The sequence below is a fragment of the Trematomus bernacchii genome, unplaced genomic scaffold (genome assembly GCF_902827165.1).
Source record: "Trematomus bernacchii unplaced genomic scaffold, fTreBer1.1, whole genome shotgun sequence".
Lineage (NCBI taxonomy): Eukaryota > Metazoa > Chordata > Actinopteri > Perciformes > Nototheniidae > Trematomus > Trematomus bernacchii.
Genome location: NW_022987973.1, coordinates 14,891,700 through 14,908,205, shown reverse-complemented (window position 1 = coordinate 14,908,205; position 16,506 = coordinate 14,891,700). Strand labels below are relative to the sequence as shown.

Here is a 16,506-nt window from a genome sequence, read left to right as displayed (position 1 = left end):
TCTGTTGAAATTGTTGCAGTACATTGATATTTAACACTTGCCAGCGAACATCTAATCCATTCCCTGACCATCAGTTGTATTGATATCACATACAATCACACAGCCCATGCAAAAGTGCTCAGTAGAATATCATCAACGTCATGTTCTTTTTTTCATTATAAGATGGTGCATAGCTGTCTAATGATATGCTTGGTTTTGGATGATGCATTAACATCTCATCGAATGCTTGAACTTCATGCATCACCAGATACTCTGCTTTAACTTATAGTAAACAGAGTATACAATAGAGTGTGCTCTGGACATCAGCTCAAACAAAGACATGGACTAGAAACAGTTCGTTCTAGTGTATTTTTCCACATGCAGAGGAGCAGTGCTTATTAATAGTTTATGGTCTCTGAGGGCACAGTTGTGCTGTACTTATATAAGAACACAGCTATATATTTCACCGTTGGATTCTGGGTTTTTCCTTTGAAATCATGCCATCTGGGGTCATTGACAGACATGACCTAAACCTGCAGTTCTGCTTTTCTCTGTGCTCACAGAGTGGAAACACTTGAGTCATTCACTACAGCTACAGTTCGCTGCCAGCAGTGCAGAGCTTTCTCTGACGGCAGCTCCCCGCAGCACTCTGGCACAGTAAACCCAGAGAGGGATGGATTCAAATACATTACATCATCTCTCAGGCATGTGCAAACACTCTGAAAAAACTGGATCTGATTAAAGGGTGCATACACACACCACCTAGAGTACCTCTGGAAACCAAAAGGCCTCTCTACAAGTTATTAAAAAAGTTTTGGCCGCAATCGGCTTTAAATCTACTCTTCTGTGGAGATTTCAGTTTGTAGTTCCTCAGCAAATTATGAAGCTTGCTGACTTTGCTGATCAAATGACTTTTCCTCTTTTGCAATACGTTTGGTTTATGACCACATACCTACCAAATGACTAAATTGCCATCCGGCTCAACTGCACTTAGCGTGTGTCTTTGCTAGTAAAAGGTCAGATAAGGAAGGTTAGCATTTCAGCATTACCACCATCTATCTCTTTCTACATATACATATGTAAAATATATAAACAATTAAGTGGACATTTAAGGTTCATTATTGACCTTGGAAATTGTCATTTGACATTAAAATGTTATCTTCACACAATGTTCTCAGACTTATTAAATCCTGTACAGCTTCCAGCCTGTTTTGGTGGCTCTAATCAGCAAATGCAGTTTGCCCCTTTGTCAACAACTGAGCGTCTCCATGACAACGGAGGAAACTCCATCTGCTTATGAAACCAACAAGATGAAGGACAAAGCTAAGGACGTTTTGTAACAGAGGAAAAGAGAAAAAAATTGTAAGGAACGTAGTTTTATATTCTAGAATAAAAGCTATGCAACTGGTTTAATATTATCTGCTGTATGAATACATTTAAAAGATTTATTCAGAAATTAATTAACACAATGGCACATAAGAGTATGTAAAAACATTTATTGTTGAGGATATCTTATATTCAGCAGTGCTTTTTTTTTACCAGTCCTGTGGGTTTATAATAGTACATTTTCTTTATATTGAGTCAACATCTGGAGTTGAAATTTAAAGTAAAAAAAAACCTCAGCAACGAGTTGTGTGGATCTAAGTGGTACACACATAAAAACCTGTGTGAGTGTGTGCACTTTGAATTTGAGATGGCATTTTACAATTAATAATATACATATTATGAATCACAGACCACTTTTAACAAGCCCAGGCAAAGAAGCAGTTTTCCCACTTAAGCTGACTGTCCACCATCACAGCACAGTAATGTAAAAACAAAAAAGGTCCAAGAAGAAAATACGAACAGATATGAGCAGGTGAGAAGTACACAGATATAAAACCCAAAATTATTGTCCAAGGAATGTGAGGCTGTTAAGATGAAGGAACATTTTTGGTCGACAGAAACATGATGTGATGTTCATGCCAGCATATTGTTCCTATTACACATAAACAGTATATACAAGTTTCAAGTAATCCTGAATTAGTCCTGTTAATCGCCTCTCAAGCAGGTAAGTGTACCTCAGGAAGTTCAGTTTGAGGCACACATAGCATGTTGTTATCTGTTACATAAGGAATGACATGCTACTGCTGAGAGCCAAGGGAAGTGTGAACGAGGGAAAGTGAAATTTAAGATCTAGGAGAAATAGTTCACAAGTAGCCGCAGCCTGTGTTCGCAGAATCCTCCTCACATCTCAGTGAACTACTTGCTGAAAATTGTGCTATAAATGGCCAACAACATGAAAATAAATAAAAATGTAATGGCATGATGTGATCTAAACAATGTCTAGATAATTGTTGTTTCCCTTGTGTGTACTGCGAGGAAGTGACTGTCGCTGACAAAGCCAAAACCAATAACCGTTACCATAGTGATACTTTAACCAATGCATGCGTAAGTCTTTGGCATGGTTAAGCATCAGAAAAACCCAATGTTACAGCAACCTTTGTAAGAGCAGGCAGAAGTTAGCATCCTGTTCTTTTCACAGTACACCTAGTTGTATTTCATGTTAAGGACATTTAAGGAATTTGAACAGTATGAAGATAAGATCTTAAACTATAATGAAACCGTTAAGTATTATAAAACATTAAGCATTGATACGTACAGTATTAAATTCATGTAAGGGGGTGAGCCATCAGCTGTTCTGAGGCCTAACCGTTACACACACCAGCCGGATAAAGGAGATGGACCAACAACTCCAATCGACTACACCTGCACCCCCATGGTGACTTATGTTACCTCATGATACTTTATGTTATCGTACAGCTGTACAGTCGGATAAGGTTTGCAGTAGCTGTGAACAGACAGGTCTGACTTTGTCACGTCACTTCCTGATGCTTAAGTATTTCTAATGACACACTTTGTTGGTCTAATACGGGTAATATACTTGGAGCTTAGGCCTCAAACTATCATAGTAGAGGATACAGGACTCTTACTGTTATTGTTTTTCGACAAAAGGTGTAATTGTTGTCTATGTTACTTGGTCAATTTCATGATTATTCCACAATGATTATAGCGTAGTATAAAAGGAAAGAAAAAAACAATTAAAAAGTCTGGACAAATCGCATAAAGGCTCAAAAAAAGAAAAGAAGAAAGGAGCAGCTGAAATGGAATGACTAAAAGCTAATCAGATTTACACCTTCAATAACAACATAACAATAATAAACATAAGTATAAACATTTAAATGGGATAGGGCAATTCCAGTTAGTTCCCTTCTTCTCAGATGTATGTTCGGGTTGAGCATGCCTTGCCCTACAATTTGGCACAAGACTTAAGTTTCCACACAGTGAGATGAGACCAGGGCATTGGCTGAAATTATTCCACATGGTGAGATGAAACATAAGGATTGGCTGGGAGACAGCTCCGTCCCTACACGTCTGCTTCCACTCGCTTCTTGCGTACTACAGAGGAGAAGAAGAATGAAAAAGAGCGGAAAAAAATAGATTTATTTCCACAAAATCAATGAATTGACAGAGTAATTACTATAGAAATCAACAGACATGCTGCACAACCTTCAACCTACACAGGCCTGTTAGTTATCATGAAAACACTCAGTGAGTCCTAATGAGCTAGGCGGTCAAAGTTTAGATCCATATCAACAGCATGTGTCAGCGTGTGCAGGAAACAGGAAGTGAGGTGTCGTCACTCTTGAAGCTGTGTGATAACACCGTGTCAGTCTCCATACTTTGTTAATTCATTCAAACACTGCGATGCAATGACACACTTTGAGTCACACCCATGCATCAGACCTGAGCTACCGCGACTCTGACAGGATGAGGAGCTAAAAGAGAGCAGAGGCCGTCACTGAGGACTGACGTCTTGTCAGAAAGAATAACATTGTAGATACAGATGCCAGGGAACTGCAGAACTGTTGACTCATTCTCCCAAAGACAGATATACCAGGTGGAAGATGACATAATGGGAAACAACTCACTCAGCTTTGCAAGTTTGAACAAATCTTAAGTAAGTGTTGTGTGTGGTGTGGTGTGTGTGTGTGTGTGTGTGTGTTGTGGTGTGTGTGTGTGTGTGTGTGTGTGTGTGTGTGTGTGTGTGTGTGTGTGTGTGTGTGTGTGTGTGTGTGTGTGTGTGTGTGTGTGTGTGTGTGTGTGTGTGTGTGTGTGTGTGTGTGTGTGTGTGTGTGTGTGTGTGTGTGTGTGTGTGTGTGTGTGTGTGTGTGTGTGTCAGGTGAGTCATACCCAGGTCATTGTTCTTGGTCATAGCTGCAGCAGCTCTGGAGCGAGGTCCTTGCTGGTTGAAGCGGTAGCCAAACTTCACTACGGTGTTGTTTTGTTCCAACATTTTAGCCATCTCCATCTCTACAGTAGTACCCAGCTGCTGCCTCTGAAACACAAACAAATACAGAAGTCTGATTATCAGTCAGAGCCACTTTGGTTTATAATCGATTGGGAGTAACACCTGGTCCATACATGAAGTCGTTTTGTTTTTTTTCAAACGGTGCGTGTGCGTGTGTGTGTGTGTGTGTGTGTGTGCACAAAGCATCTGGTACCTGGTTGTCTATCTTGATCTCTGTGAGTGTGTCGTTGTCTCGCAACGCATCAACTAAACTCTGCATCCCGGCCCCGGTGATGAAGTTAGACTCCAAGTTCAAACTCCGCAACGTCTTGTTCTCTCGCAGCATGTCACTGAACACCTGCGGGGGAGGAAGAGGAAGGAGGAAATATGTAAATACGGAGTTGTCAGGTGTCCACAGATATATTAAAAGCCCACACGCAGCTCTCCCTCACCACAGCGACTGGGTCGTTACTCCGCGTTGCTGCCAGGCTGAACTTCTTGACGCTCGTGTTCTTCTCCATGGCTTTGGCGAATTCCTTCAGTGATGGAATCGGGATGTTCTGGAAAAGCAACAAAGAAACGCTGTCATCGGTCCAAAGATAGATAAGCATATAGACACTCTGATAGCATGTGTTTCTGCTTACCTTAATGTTGTTGAGGTTGACCTCTGTCAAGGAGCTGTCATTGCTTTTTATCCTCTGCAGAGTTTCGTCAACATTAGTGGGATTGGGAGGCTCATCAAATACTGGGGTCATCTTCTCCCCTTTGATCACATCTAGAGACACCCAGGCAGAGGTCAGGCTAACATGCTACATGCTTTGGGGATCTTTGAATAAACAGTTATATTCAATGACTGTACTTACTGTTGTAACCCTCTTTAGATGAGGTCCCATCATACGTCTGACTACTGGTGACCAGCGTGTGAACACCCAGTATCGCTGTGAAACAAAAGCCAAACTTAAGAGTCAGCAGCCGTGGGCAGAAATCAGTGTGTAAGCATGTGTTCAGTAAATGTAAGGGAACCCAATCTTGAGGCCTTAGCAGAGAAGAGGTTTTATTTGGCTCAGTAAGCCCTTTTATTCCCCTATCAACACCTACAGTAAAGGAAGGAGGCCTGGGAAGGACAGTCAGAGACCAGGCTCAACATACAACATTTTCCTTTTTAAAGATACCCTCATAAAGAGTCATGTTTTAAAGCCCTTTCACAATGACTACTAAGCTCTCTCAAAAGGTATTTCTTCTTACCTGCTAGATCACACAGTTCCGTGTCTGTGGCGCTGGACAGGGCTTCCTCTAATTCTGGATCGAGGGTTGTGATTTCCTCTTGGCGTGTTTCTATTGGTCTCTGCTTAGGAATGAATACTTTACCTAGGAGGGAAAAGATGGTGAGTGAGTCAGACCTCATAAACATGGGCAGGCAATAAATTACAGAAACGTCAACACAGACAGATGAAATGAGTACATGCAGGCAGCGTCAGGTTCTTTGAGAAGTTACACAACGTCACATTTATATAAAACTGTTCACTTTTGAATAATGTGACACATTGTTCAACATACATTGCTATCCTCTTGCCTTGTGCCACAGTCATACGTTTGCAAGACTGCCAATTGCTGTCTGCGTGTGTCCAAACATGCCCAGATCAAGCAACTGTATGATTATAAACACACATAGGTTTGGAATTGACACCAACCAAGCGTTCCCTCTCCAATGCACATGCCTCGGCTAGTTCACTTAAATCAAGCTTTTTTTTCAGTTACTTAGATATTGGATAAGGTAGTAGATACCTATTGTCCCTTTGACACATTTAGTGTCCCCACTTCGGTCAGTGTTTCAAAACCTTAAACCTACCCAATGTTATGGAATGAAGAAAGAAAAAAATCAATTGAAGATTTTTGTTTAGGCCAACTTAAAGGGGACCTATCATGCAAAATGCACTTTTGTACGTCTTTTATACATGAATATGTGTCCCCGGTGTTCCAGGGAACTCACCAAGTGTCAGAAAACACAACCCTCTCTATTTTCCTCCATACCCAAATCTCTAAAAAAGGGGCTGCAACGGATCTGATAAAAACTGATCCAGATTTGAACACTGTCCTGACGTCAGGACGGTGGCGCTACGGCTATTGGGCCAACTCCACCAATCAGGAGGAGACAGCCACGGCCATTGCCGTTCGAAAGCGCTGGAGACGCTGTAGTACATATGCCAGGCCTGTAGATGGTGCTGTTCTCACTGAATCTGCCCTTGCACAAACAGAGCTAAAACATTTCAAATTGAGCAAAATGAGGCATGGCTAAAATGCATGATCTGTTTGGTATTTTGAAAAAAAAAAGTATAAATATGCCTTATATGGTCCTACACTATATTATTCAAATATAGCATGATAGGTCCACTTTAATAATGAAAATGTTTCTGAAGTCTGAACAACAACATGTGCCATAAGACTGGGCCTCCTGCTATTTCACACAACATTCAGACCGGCAGAAGTCAGTCTGGCAGAACTGTCTCACAAATTTGGCATCACCATGGTAACCTATCTGAGGCAAGAAACGGAAAGAGTGAAGGAAGTCGTGGAACAATGAAGGGAGTCTAATCTGAACCGCACTGCTGGGGCAACACACACTGAGAGACCATGCAGTGGGTGCCATTTGCTCCAATCTGCCTGTCTCCTTACACAAAAACACCCCAAGAACAGGCAGCCCCCCCTCCTTCCATCCCTCCAAGTCAGTCAAGCTAGTCAAATTGTTCATACTGGTCCCAAATGGGAGCTCTGGCACTTCCTGAGGGCCAGTAAACAGTAAAATACAGTCATCGGGCCGCATCCTGTGCCAGTCCCTCATGAGACATTTAGCCCCCCAGAGACAGAGCTGAGAAGACGGAGCCAAGAGACAGACGGGCCTAAAGTCCTGTCACTTGTATGATCCCACATGAGCGTATATCATGGAGTAAACAAACTAAATAGACCAAACGAGGCAAGACAATAATGCAGTGTCTGCTCGACACTAGAGATTATATTCAGTCAGGCAACAGATTGTGTCATTCTTGAAAACCTAATTTAATTTGATGTGACAAGTCGTGCATTAATCGCTGCTATTCACAAAAGAAGAACACATAATACATCATGGGTGTCGCATGCTGAAAGCAGTACGCTAATGTTTTTTTAATGCAAGACAACAGTACAATACCTAAATGATCATTCCAGTCGATTACGATTTGGGTCTGTTTTTAGTATTTTTGAAAATGATTTGATTGGATTAGGATTACATTTGACAAGCTAAATTACTAGCTAAGTGATATACAGATATATAACAAAGGAGAACAAGCCTTCATTGCACAGAAACAACTGTTTAAATGGAGCAAGGGAGATGTGTCTGTTGAATCGATCTGTTAGTTTGTGGATGGTTAAAACAAACAGTTGGCTCTCAGTTTCTCTTCCAAATAAGTTTCTTTAACTTGTGTTTCTTTAAATCACAGATAAATATGCCAAACAAATTAAATATGATGTAATCAACCAGAACAACCCTATTAACTTAACATTTAGTACATCTTTAGCAGCACATTTGTGGTAACTGATGTCATTTGCAGTACCACGTCCCTGTTACACATGGCTGCCTAATGGCAAACGCTTTTAATGTGAAAGCAATTTATTAAAAAGACCTGTATACTGGAGGCGTGTGATAGAGCTGCTCTGTGTTGTCATTGGTCAACCAGCCACACCCTCCACTGTAACCTCAACAAACAAGATGTTTATCAGACTTGAACAGAAGCCTTCCCTGAACGCTTTAATTAGTGTAACAAGTTATATTCCTTTACGCTGACGCATGATGATAATGTCAACTTAAACCTCAACCACTGGAAAATACAATCACAAGCATTCATTCAACAATTTGAATCCCCATCCAACCAGAACACAAATGTCATTTAGAAAGACAAAACAATGGATTCTAGCACATAATAAAAAGTGACTCGTATAATAGGGTGGTTAAAAGGCTGCAGAGGGATTTAAGCAGGCAGTTTGTCCTCTGAATAATGTGTGTGTTACTAAGAGGAGACACACACACACACTCATGACCACATTATTTATCAGCAGGGGGTGAGTTTAACAAGGGGAAGAGCTGCATTCCACAGAACCACCACAGTGATTTGTTTTCCATGTTGTCATAGGGCGCGCACACAATCATGCATGCGCACGCGCACACGCACACGCACACACACACACACACACACACATTCAAACACATCCGGAGTATAATTTCTAACAGACTAGGGTTGGGTCAGGGGTAAGATGTCAGCTCCATTTTTCTTCTCTGTAAAGGGAGTAGGGTTAAGATCGTTGGAGATCCCAACAAAGACAAAGGAAAGAAAGAAAGGAAAGGAAATCCTCTGGACACAAATATATAATGTTGCTACGCTCTCTATACTAACAAATATTTAACATCTCCTTTTCCCTCTTCTATCAAGTGACTAAGATTACTAAAAGTTGGTCTGAATACCTGTTAGACCAGACCTGGTTTCTCTCAAGAATATCAGGTTTATTCCGTTTTAAAAAGGAACATTTTGTCTATTACAAACTCAGGAGTCCTCTGACAAAGGAAAGTAACACATACAACCACCGCTCTAATATAAAGATTAGTGCAGTGCCTGTTCGGAAGAGGCCAATTGCTTGGCTTCTAGTTTTGATTATCTGCCAAACAACTTTACATTCACACTGCGCTTCCTTGGGTCCAGAGCAATACATCTACAGTAGCATGACATAGCTGCATCGCCCAGCAGAGCATAAGGATGGTTTAGCTCAAACAAGCATTGAGCCAGGGCGAGCTCTCCCCAGCATGCTAGGTGGGGTTAGAGTTAATAACTGGTCCTCACTCAATTCACAACAGAGTGCGCACAGAACACGCTTTTAACACATTTCCCCCTTAGATCTCAAGAGCTCGCGCTTAACACTGCACCTCCTTGGGTGCCGAGTAATACAGCCGCACAGTGGGCAGTCAAACCGAACATCATTATTAAGAAATATAAAGGACCGTTATACAAACAGATACTCCTTTAACTTTAGCTTGATCGTTTTTTTAAGGCATTAAGACTTATTGTATAGTTAGGACATGAGAAAAGGTCCACAGCTGGACTCACATAAGGCTTCTTGAACCAGCGAGCCCCAGAGACATTTCAGACTCAAAGAATCCCTCCCAGTCAAATAAGCCTCAAGGCTCAGAATTGCATAGTTATGTCGGAGAAAAGATCATCAAGTCACTGTTTACTCATCTCGAGAAACTAAACAACCAAGTGGACAGTGGATTCAAGACATTGAATGCTAACGTTGCCTCCTCCTTTGACACTCTTTACCTCCTATCCCCTGGTACAAGCTCGCCTCCCCCACACTGCTGTGTGTTGCATAAGAGCAGACATGCATTACAAAGACCTGCATAGACAGCAGAACAGTAATTACAGCTGTGTGTCTGTACCTCTGATACAGACACACCTTGGCTCCTCATCCCCTGAGAAACACATCACTAACATGTGAAAGCACCACACTAGTGATGTTGATGAGAGTTACACAATGTAACAACGTATGGCATCGCTAGTGGAATTTGTTTTGTTTTATAAATGAAATGTTAATATAAAGAAAAACACGTTACAAAACGTTTTGACTCTTGATTTCTTGTCATGGGAAGCTTGCAAAACTGTGAATATTCTTGTTGGGAAACACACCTTTCCTCTCCCCAGTGAAGGACACTACATCGTCTCGGTCCTTGTACTCCATGGCTTCCTTCTCCAGGTATTTGAGAAGGCCATCCCTGCTGAAAGTTCCTGTCTCTTGCTTGGCCGTCTGGTCCTTCTGACGCATGCCCGCTGGGAGAAGAGCATTCTGAGGAGAGGAGACAAGGACACATATTAGACCTGTCACCGGATGAAGACTTCGATGCACTCAATATAGACCATGGACTGTATAAACAGCTTTCTAATTGGGTAAATGTAAAATGTGGGTTTTTAAGCTGTTTATGTATCTGTATGTCTTCAATATGATTAGAAAATATCCATCGTTGCAATCACATTCATTTTTAACACTGTGAATTGCAACTATGCTGCCCATTTCAGCTCATGTCAGTAGTAGTATAACTCAAACCTTATAGCAAACATTATAAAATAATACAAAGTAATTATTTAGGTGAGTCAAAACTTGGGGGAAGATGTGTGAAAACGTCAGAGCTTTTTTCTGTGAAACTACTTTTTATTAATATTCTCCCACTATAGCTGACTGTTTCCTGTGGGCCATGAGGGGTGGTTTATTTCACTCGGCTTAGATGGAATTTAAATAAAACGCCCAGGCGTCTGGGGGGATTTCATTATACTCTCTTTAGCTCTACTCACAAATAAACACACAAACACTTGGCAGCCTGCGGACAGAGCTGCTGCAGCTGAGAGATGTTTGCAGCATAGAGGCTGGGGACAGGGACGTGTGCAGAGGAGAAATCCACCCTCGATTTGAAGATGTGATGTTCAATGAAACTGTGATGATGTGATATAATATGTATGTTGATAGACTTATTCCCATTACCATTTCTAGCTACTCACCAATGTCCACTTTCTACAGCTCACTACAACCCCATCCGGCCTAAACTAGTTTGTACCAGGTAAAACTAGGTGTATTTTTTAAGAAAACTGGGGTATGTCTGTGTACCTTATTTGAGAAGATGAATTGCAAATATATTTTGACTGCATACATTTCCCATGATTCCCTTTGCCACAGAACTCCCTCCCACTAAAGAGTCCCCCTCACTGTGTCCTGACCTCAGGGTCCATCTCCTCGAGGGCCGTCTCCAGCTGTTTGAGCTCCTCCGCCGACAGGTTGTTGAGGATCTCATCTTCGTCGAGATCCTTGTACTTTTCCAGGTCCTTCTTGAATGACAACGCCATGGTGCGGGCTAAATCTTGCTTTGCAACACTGAACAGCAGACCACAGCCACAATGTTTCCTCTCGAGCTCACTGCTCCAGACCAGGGGGAGGCTACCTGTAGACCAACACACACATACACATTTATGATGATGGGGCTTAAAATGTGCTTTATTTAGCTGACTTAAACAATGTAACCTAATTATATCCAAACAGAGAGAAATGTTTATCTCCTCCCTGTGAAACAATAGTCGATCAGCAGCTGGGTTGGGTAATGGAGCCTTGCAATGATGCAACACACACACACACACACAGCTGGAACAAAGGAAGAACTTTCTCAGGCTCAGAAAATCATCAGACCACTCCCACGGGAATCAGCAACAACTTTGTGGTACTTTGGAAAACATTAACAACTTAAAAGAAGAAGCTTATCCTACGTGGGTCAGGGCTTCGTAAGTAGATAAGTTAAGATTAAATAAAGCTGAGATAAGTGGAAGAGTGAGAGATTCAGTGTGCACCCTGTCAAACAAAATGAGGAGGCTCCAGCTCCCTCTCCCACGCCACAGCCCCAACACTCAATGACCTCATGATTTCCAGATTCCCTGCAGGACTCCACAGATGGTTTTATTCCTAATCACACACACGCTTCACTTTACACACACTTCATCTTAGACTACACTGTCCCAAATATAATCAAGGCAAAAATAAACACTTCTTTTAAGAAAGACAAAGCTTTGTTTTACATTTCAGTTAGTAGACACTTTAATCCAAAGTGACTAAGTGTAACTACAAGGCACAGGAATAGTGCACCTCCTATTCACGTCTAGTGAGAAATACAGCAACATCTTTACACTCTGTAACAGCAGAGAAAATAACCTGTGCTTCAACTCTGGTTCACCAAGCATTCTTTAAACTCTCAGTGCCATTTCCCCGGAGCTGCTCGAGTGGTTTCTTTTCTGAGTTCAGAGGAATTCTGAGAGTCTGTCGCTGAACTGTTCACTGCTCCACAATCCAGCCTCTGTCCTGGACTAATTCTCCCCCTCATCTCCTCCATCAGACCACTGCAGCAGCAGAACACATATATTTCTGAAATGGTTATGAGAGTCATAGCAGGGGCAATTGCAAGCCTGAGAGCCAGCAGATGAAGCTGGGCTCAAATGTCAGTGCTGATTACTTTAATCAAACCTTATGATATAATGTGCAACAATAATAATGTCACCCAAATGTTCCACCAGTAATGTAATCAGATAGAGAGTCAGTACAGTACAGTAAGCACAGCACAACTGGGAGGAAGGAGCAGCCATTTAAGAAGCAATGTAGCTAAGCTAATGGTGCTTCTGAATCTGAATGGAAAACAAATGTGAAAAATAACTTTTTAACTGAGCATTATATTTGATGGATTAAACATATCCCATGAATACACATGAAAATCATTCTGCGTCCACAAAAGCAGTCTTCTGTACTGTGATCGTGGAACAGTGCCAGGAATTGGTTAGCATGACGTCATTCAAAGCCTTTGCTCGCGTGATTTGGAAAGAAGGAGTTTTGATCATCTTTCATAATCAACACTCAGATGTTCCAGGGACAGGGACAACCCAGGGAGACTTTCATTATCTGAACATTATGACATTTTCCTCCACACCAGTTTAATCTTTGCTAGCCACTGAGAACATAGGAAAAGCAGAAGTTTGAGTATGACTTCTTTGGCCTAATTTTAATGTAACTTAACCTCATATTGAGCAGAGGGCACAATGAGATGACAACTCTGCTGATGGCAGTCTGGGACAAGTGTTAGATGACACACATGCACATAATGCTCTTATGACAAGGTCAGCTCAAAGTAACACCGTGAACCATCTTATCCTACTTTCCACTTCCCTGACATAACTCAACGCATTTAAAATGCACCTTTAACAGTAAGGTCCAGTACATTCGAGAGTAATGGAGCATGCAGACAGGGATAATGATGGCTATGGGTGGGCTGAGGCTGCTGTGGAGACACTGAGAGGATCCATTAGTCCGGTCTGATTGATTCCTTTCTCCTTCTCAGCTAATCCTTCAGGACAACAACAGATGGCTCTGAGCCAATAATACACTCACCTTTCACTTACATAAACTGACCAGTTCACTCAGGTACTGTTTGGATAACATAAACATTTTAGTAGGGATTGCAACCTGCAACCTGGCTAATTTAAGCAACACTTTAAGATGCATGATCCCATTTACAAAGTTAAATCAAGCCTTTACAGAAAAATCTCATCTACTGTTTGTCTGCATAAAGAACAAATAAACTGCAATTGTATCCTTGATTGTGCATAGCCTGTTATAAAGTTAAACTATGAGTATGAATCAAAATATGTTTCTTTCCATTTCTTTCCTGGGCAAAGTATTGGCAATGTTCATTAAGAAATAAAGTCACAGGCTACACAGAATAGGCCTATGATTTTGTTTTATTAATCCTCATTGTGATGTCAATTTTCGTGATTAACACATAGCTAAAGAATGCAAGTGCATTAGTTTGTAAGGGACTATCGTAAAAAACGAAACTTCAAAATATTTATATAAGTATTTTTCTATTGGTATTGAGTTTAATTTGGCTCAATAAAAGAATGTCGGAAGAAATATAAAATGTTTTATTCAATGAGTATTGGGTTTTATAATGAAACCAGCATCAAGCCAAAGTGAGTACACTTTAATAAATTATTCTTTATTGCATGATCTATCATAATCACAATATTCAAATAAGTAATTGCATATTTTTTATGATATCATGTAACCCTATTTAGTCAAAAAAAACATACTACATTTATCTCCATCAAGTATAGCTTTTGCTACCAATATCCAGGTAGCCAATTTTAGATCCCAGAGGCAGAAGCCGTAGGAAAAATGACTCGCAGATCAGAGATGTACAGGAAGCACTAACTGGTTATTATTATATTATTATAGAGCACCGCCCAGTCAACCCACAAAAAGACTATAGTTAGAATGGCCCAGCTCTGCTACCAATGGGACAATAGTCTGCACTTCCTCCTACCACCTACCTACTCTACACTTTAATTCTCTACCATTCCTTCTCTCCTCCCTGTTGTAACTCAGTTCTCCTCAATCCTTTGAATCATCCTCCCCCTGAGGTGCCTGGAAGTGTCAGAAATGATAGAGAACACATGGAGAGAGAAATATAGCAACAGAGGGTCTAATCATGCCGTCCCTAAGGTATGTTCACTATAATACATGAACAAGTAAAAACAATAAGAACATATAGGTGTCACTGAAAGTACATGTGTTTACATATCAATGGAATTTTTTTTATTTTACGTGTGGTAATATAAACACATGTCAGAAAAAGAAAACAACAATCATTCATGTAGTTCATTCACTTAAGCATGTTGTGTCCCTCCAACTTGTGTACAAGGGCCAGACAGGAAGTGGGGTGTTTCTCAAACAAACACACACTATTAGCAAACTACACCGTTTCAATGACACACTCCAGACACACATACACACACCATTAATAAATAATGAGAACACATTTCAAGTTGTGTCTTGACTCTCATCTTGAGAAGGTCTTGCCTTGACTATGAATGATGCTGTCCAAGAACAGTGACCCCTTTTTTACGCCTTTGTAAAAAATGTAAAGACAGATGTTAATCGCTACTGTGACTGTAGAACATCCATAACATTCATCTGGCTGCAACTTACACATTTTTTATCTAATATATCATATTCCAATCACTTGTATATAGACTCTTATTGCACTATTTATTTTGTATTTACTTGCACTATTTTTCAGTTGTATTGTGTTGCACTGTTGGTGGAGCCTGTGACCTAAGATTTTCATCGACATAACTACACTGTAGCTATGTACGTACGTATGACAAATAAAAGCCTTGAGCCTTGAATTGCATCAAGTGTGAAACAACGCACCCATAGCCAGGTTTCACTCACACAGTGAAAGGTAAGCAGGAAACCAAATCCTGTGTGATGAGCCAGTTTATCTGCAATACTGCAGTGCAGAGCGTGGTGTTGTATGCACTGGCAGTATCAACACAAATGCAATCTCAGCAGTCACTAGGACATTCCTCAGTTACCTGCTGCACCCCTTCAGCAGGGCAACCTAGCTTCAGGCTTCCAAAAGCAGACGTCCTCCTTAAGACTTGGACCACACCCTTCATTCACCATTGAGCCCTGCTGGTCAAACTACCTTTGTGAACTCACAAATAAACATCCATATTAGCTTCTACACAAAGAATGTGCCTGTGGTAGACTCAGTGACACATGTACAAAGACCTTGCACCTATCAAACAAGAAGAACTGCTGCTAAAGCCACAGCCTTTTACCTCACCGTCCACACTGGTGTGAGTCACCCCACCAAAACTACGTCCTTAAAAAACACTGAAACTCTTGTCTTAGTAAAACAGACAATCGAGGTATTGATGTCCTGGCTGTCAACGCATTCAGGCGGACAGGGAGGGGCTGAGACGCATTTTTCTTATATTGTTCTTACAATTTGGCACAGTATTACACAACAAAACAAGAACTAGCAGATCATTCGAGGATACTTTATACTGCATAGCACCAACATATCATACCGCACTACTAATATTATATTCACGTCAATGTCTTTCTTTGGTGGTAAGTTAACAGCCCTAACTAATACACAATAATAGTTTCATCCATCTCTTGTGGACACATCGTAACGGTGTTAGCTAACTCGATCTTGACATGTTTATGATTACAACACTTACAGTAAGCGTGTTGATAGTGATTAACATCGCCAGGTAAAACACAACACACGTTAACTGTTAAGCAGTTTATTTGACTATAGTCTGGTAACTTAGCTACATTTGAGTCGGATGCAGTAACACCATGCGAAACAGCACTATGACATGTAGCAGCTAACAGGCAGCTAACAGTGGACTCAAGTTGATAGCCGTTTAGCTAAACCAGCACAAGTGACAGTATGTTGAACAGTACGGCTAGCAAGTTCGCTGAATTCACCTCTAACCCCCCGAAGTATTTGTTTTCTTACCTGAGGCTAATGGGACCTAACTAAAAAATCTCCAAATATCGCCAGTCTTCCCAGTGAAAGCGATGTCTCCAGTGCTTGATTTCTCACTCAGCCCAAGGGCGGTAACACAGGAAGGGAGAACCAGAGCATTCCCCGAGTGACGTCTGAATTACCCAATAGGCAGAGATTATTTTAGGTGGTAACCAATAGCGTACATTGTCCCGCCCTTTTGCACCGAAACGGACAAATTAGATGAGAGATCGGAAATATAATAAAATATTTTTCCACTGTGCAATAC

At 41.1% G+C, this 16,506-nt stretch overlaps 1 protein-coding gene across 1 annotated transcript; it reads right to left on the bottom strand.

Annotated features, from left to right (window-relative positions):
* Positions 1 to 1,458: 1,458 nt before the first annotated feature.
* tmod2 (tropomodulin 2) lies at positions 1,459 to 16,348 on the bottom strand. The gene is made up of 10 exons (XM_034116607.1): positions 16,230 to 16,348; positions 11,098 to 11,318; positions 10,018 to 10,174; positions 5,555 to 5,677; positions 5,173 to 5,247; positions 4,954 to 5,084; positions 4,762 to 4,869; positions 4,524 to 4,667; positions 4,213 to 4,357; positions 1,459 to 3,417 (listed from the first exon to the last, which is right to left on the bottom strand). The coding sequence occupies exons 2-10, from the start codon at positions 11,221 to 11,223 to the stop codon at positions 3,386 to 3,388; spliced, it is 1,041 nt and encodes a 346-aa protein (XP_033972498.1). The 5' UTR covers positions 11,224 to 11,318; positions 16,230 to 16,348; the 3' UTR covers positions 1,459 to 3,385.
* Between the last annotated feature and the right edge of the window lie 158 nt (positions 16,349 to 16,506).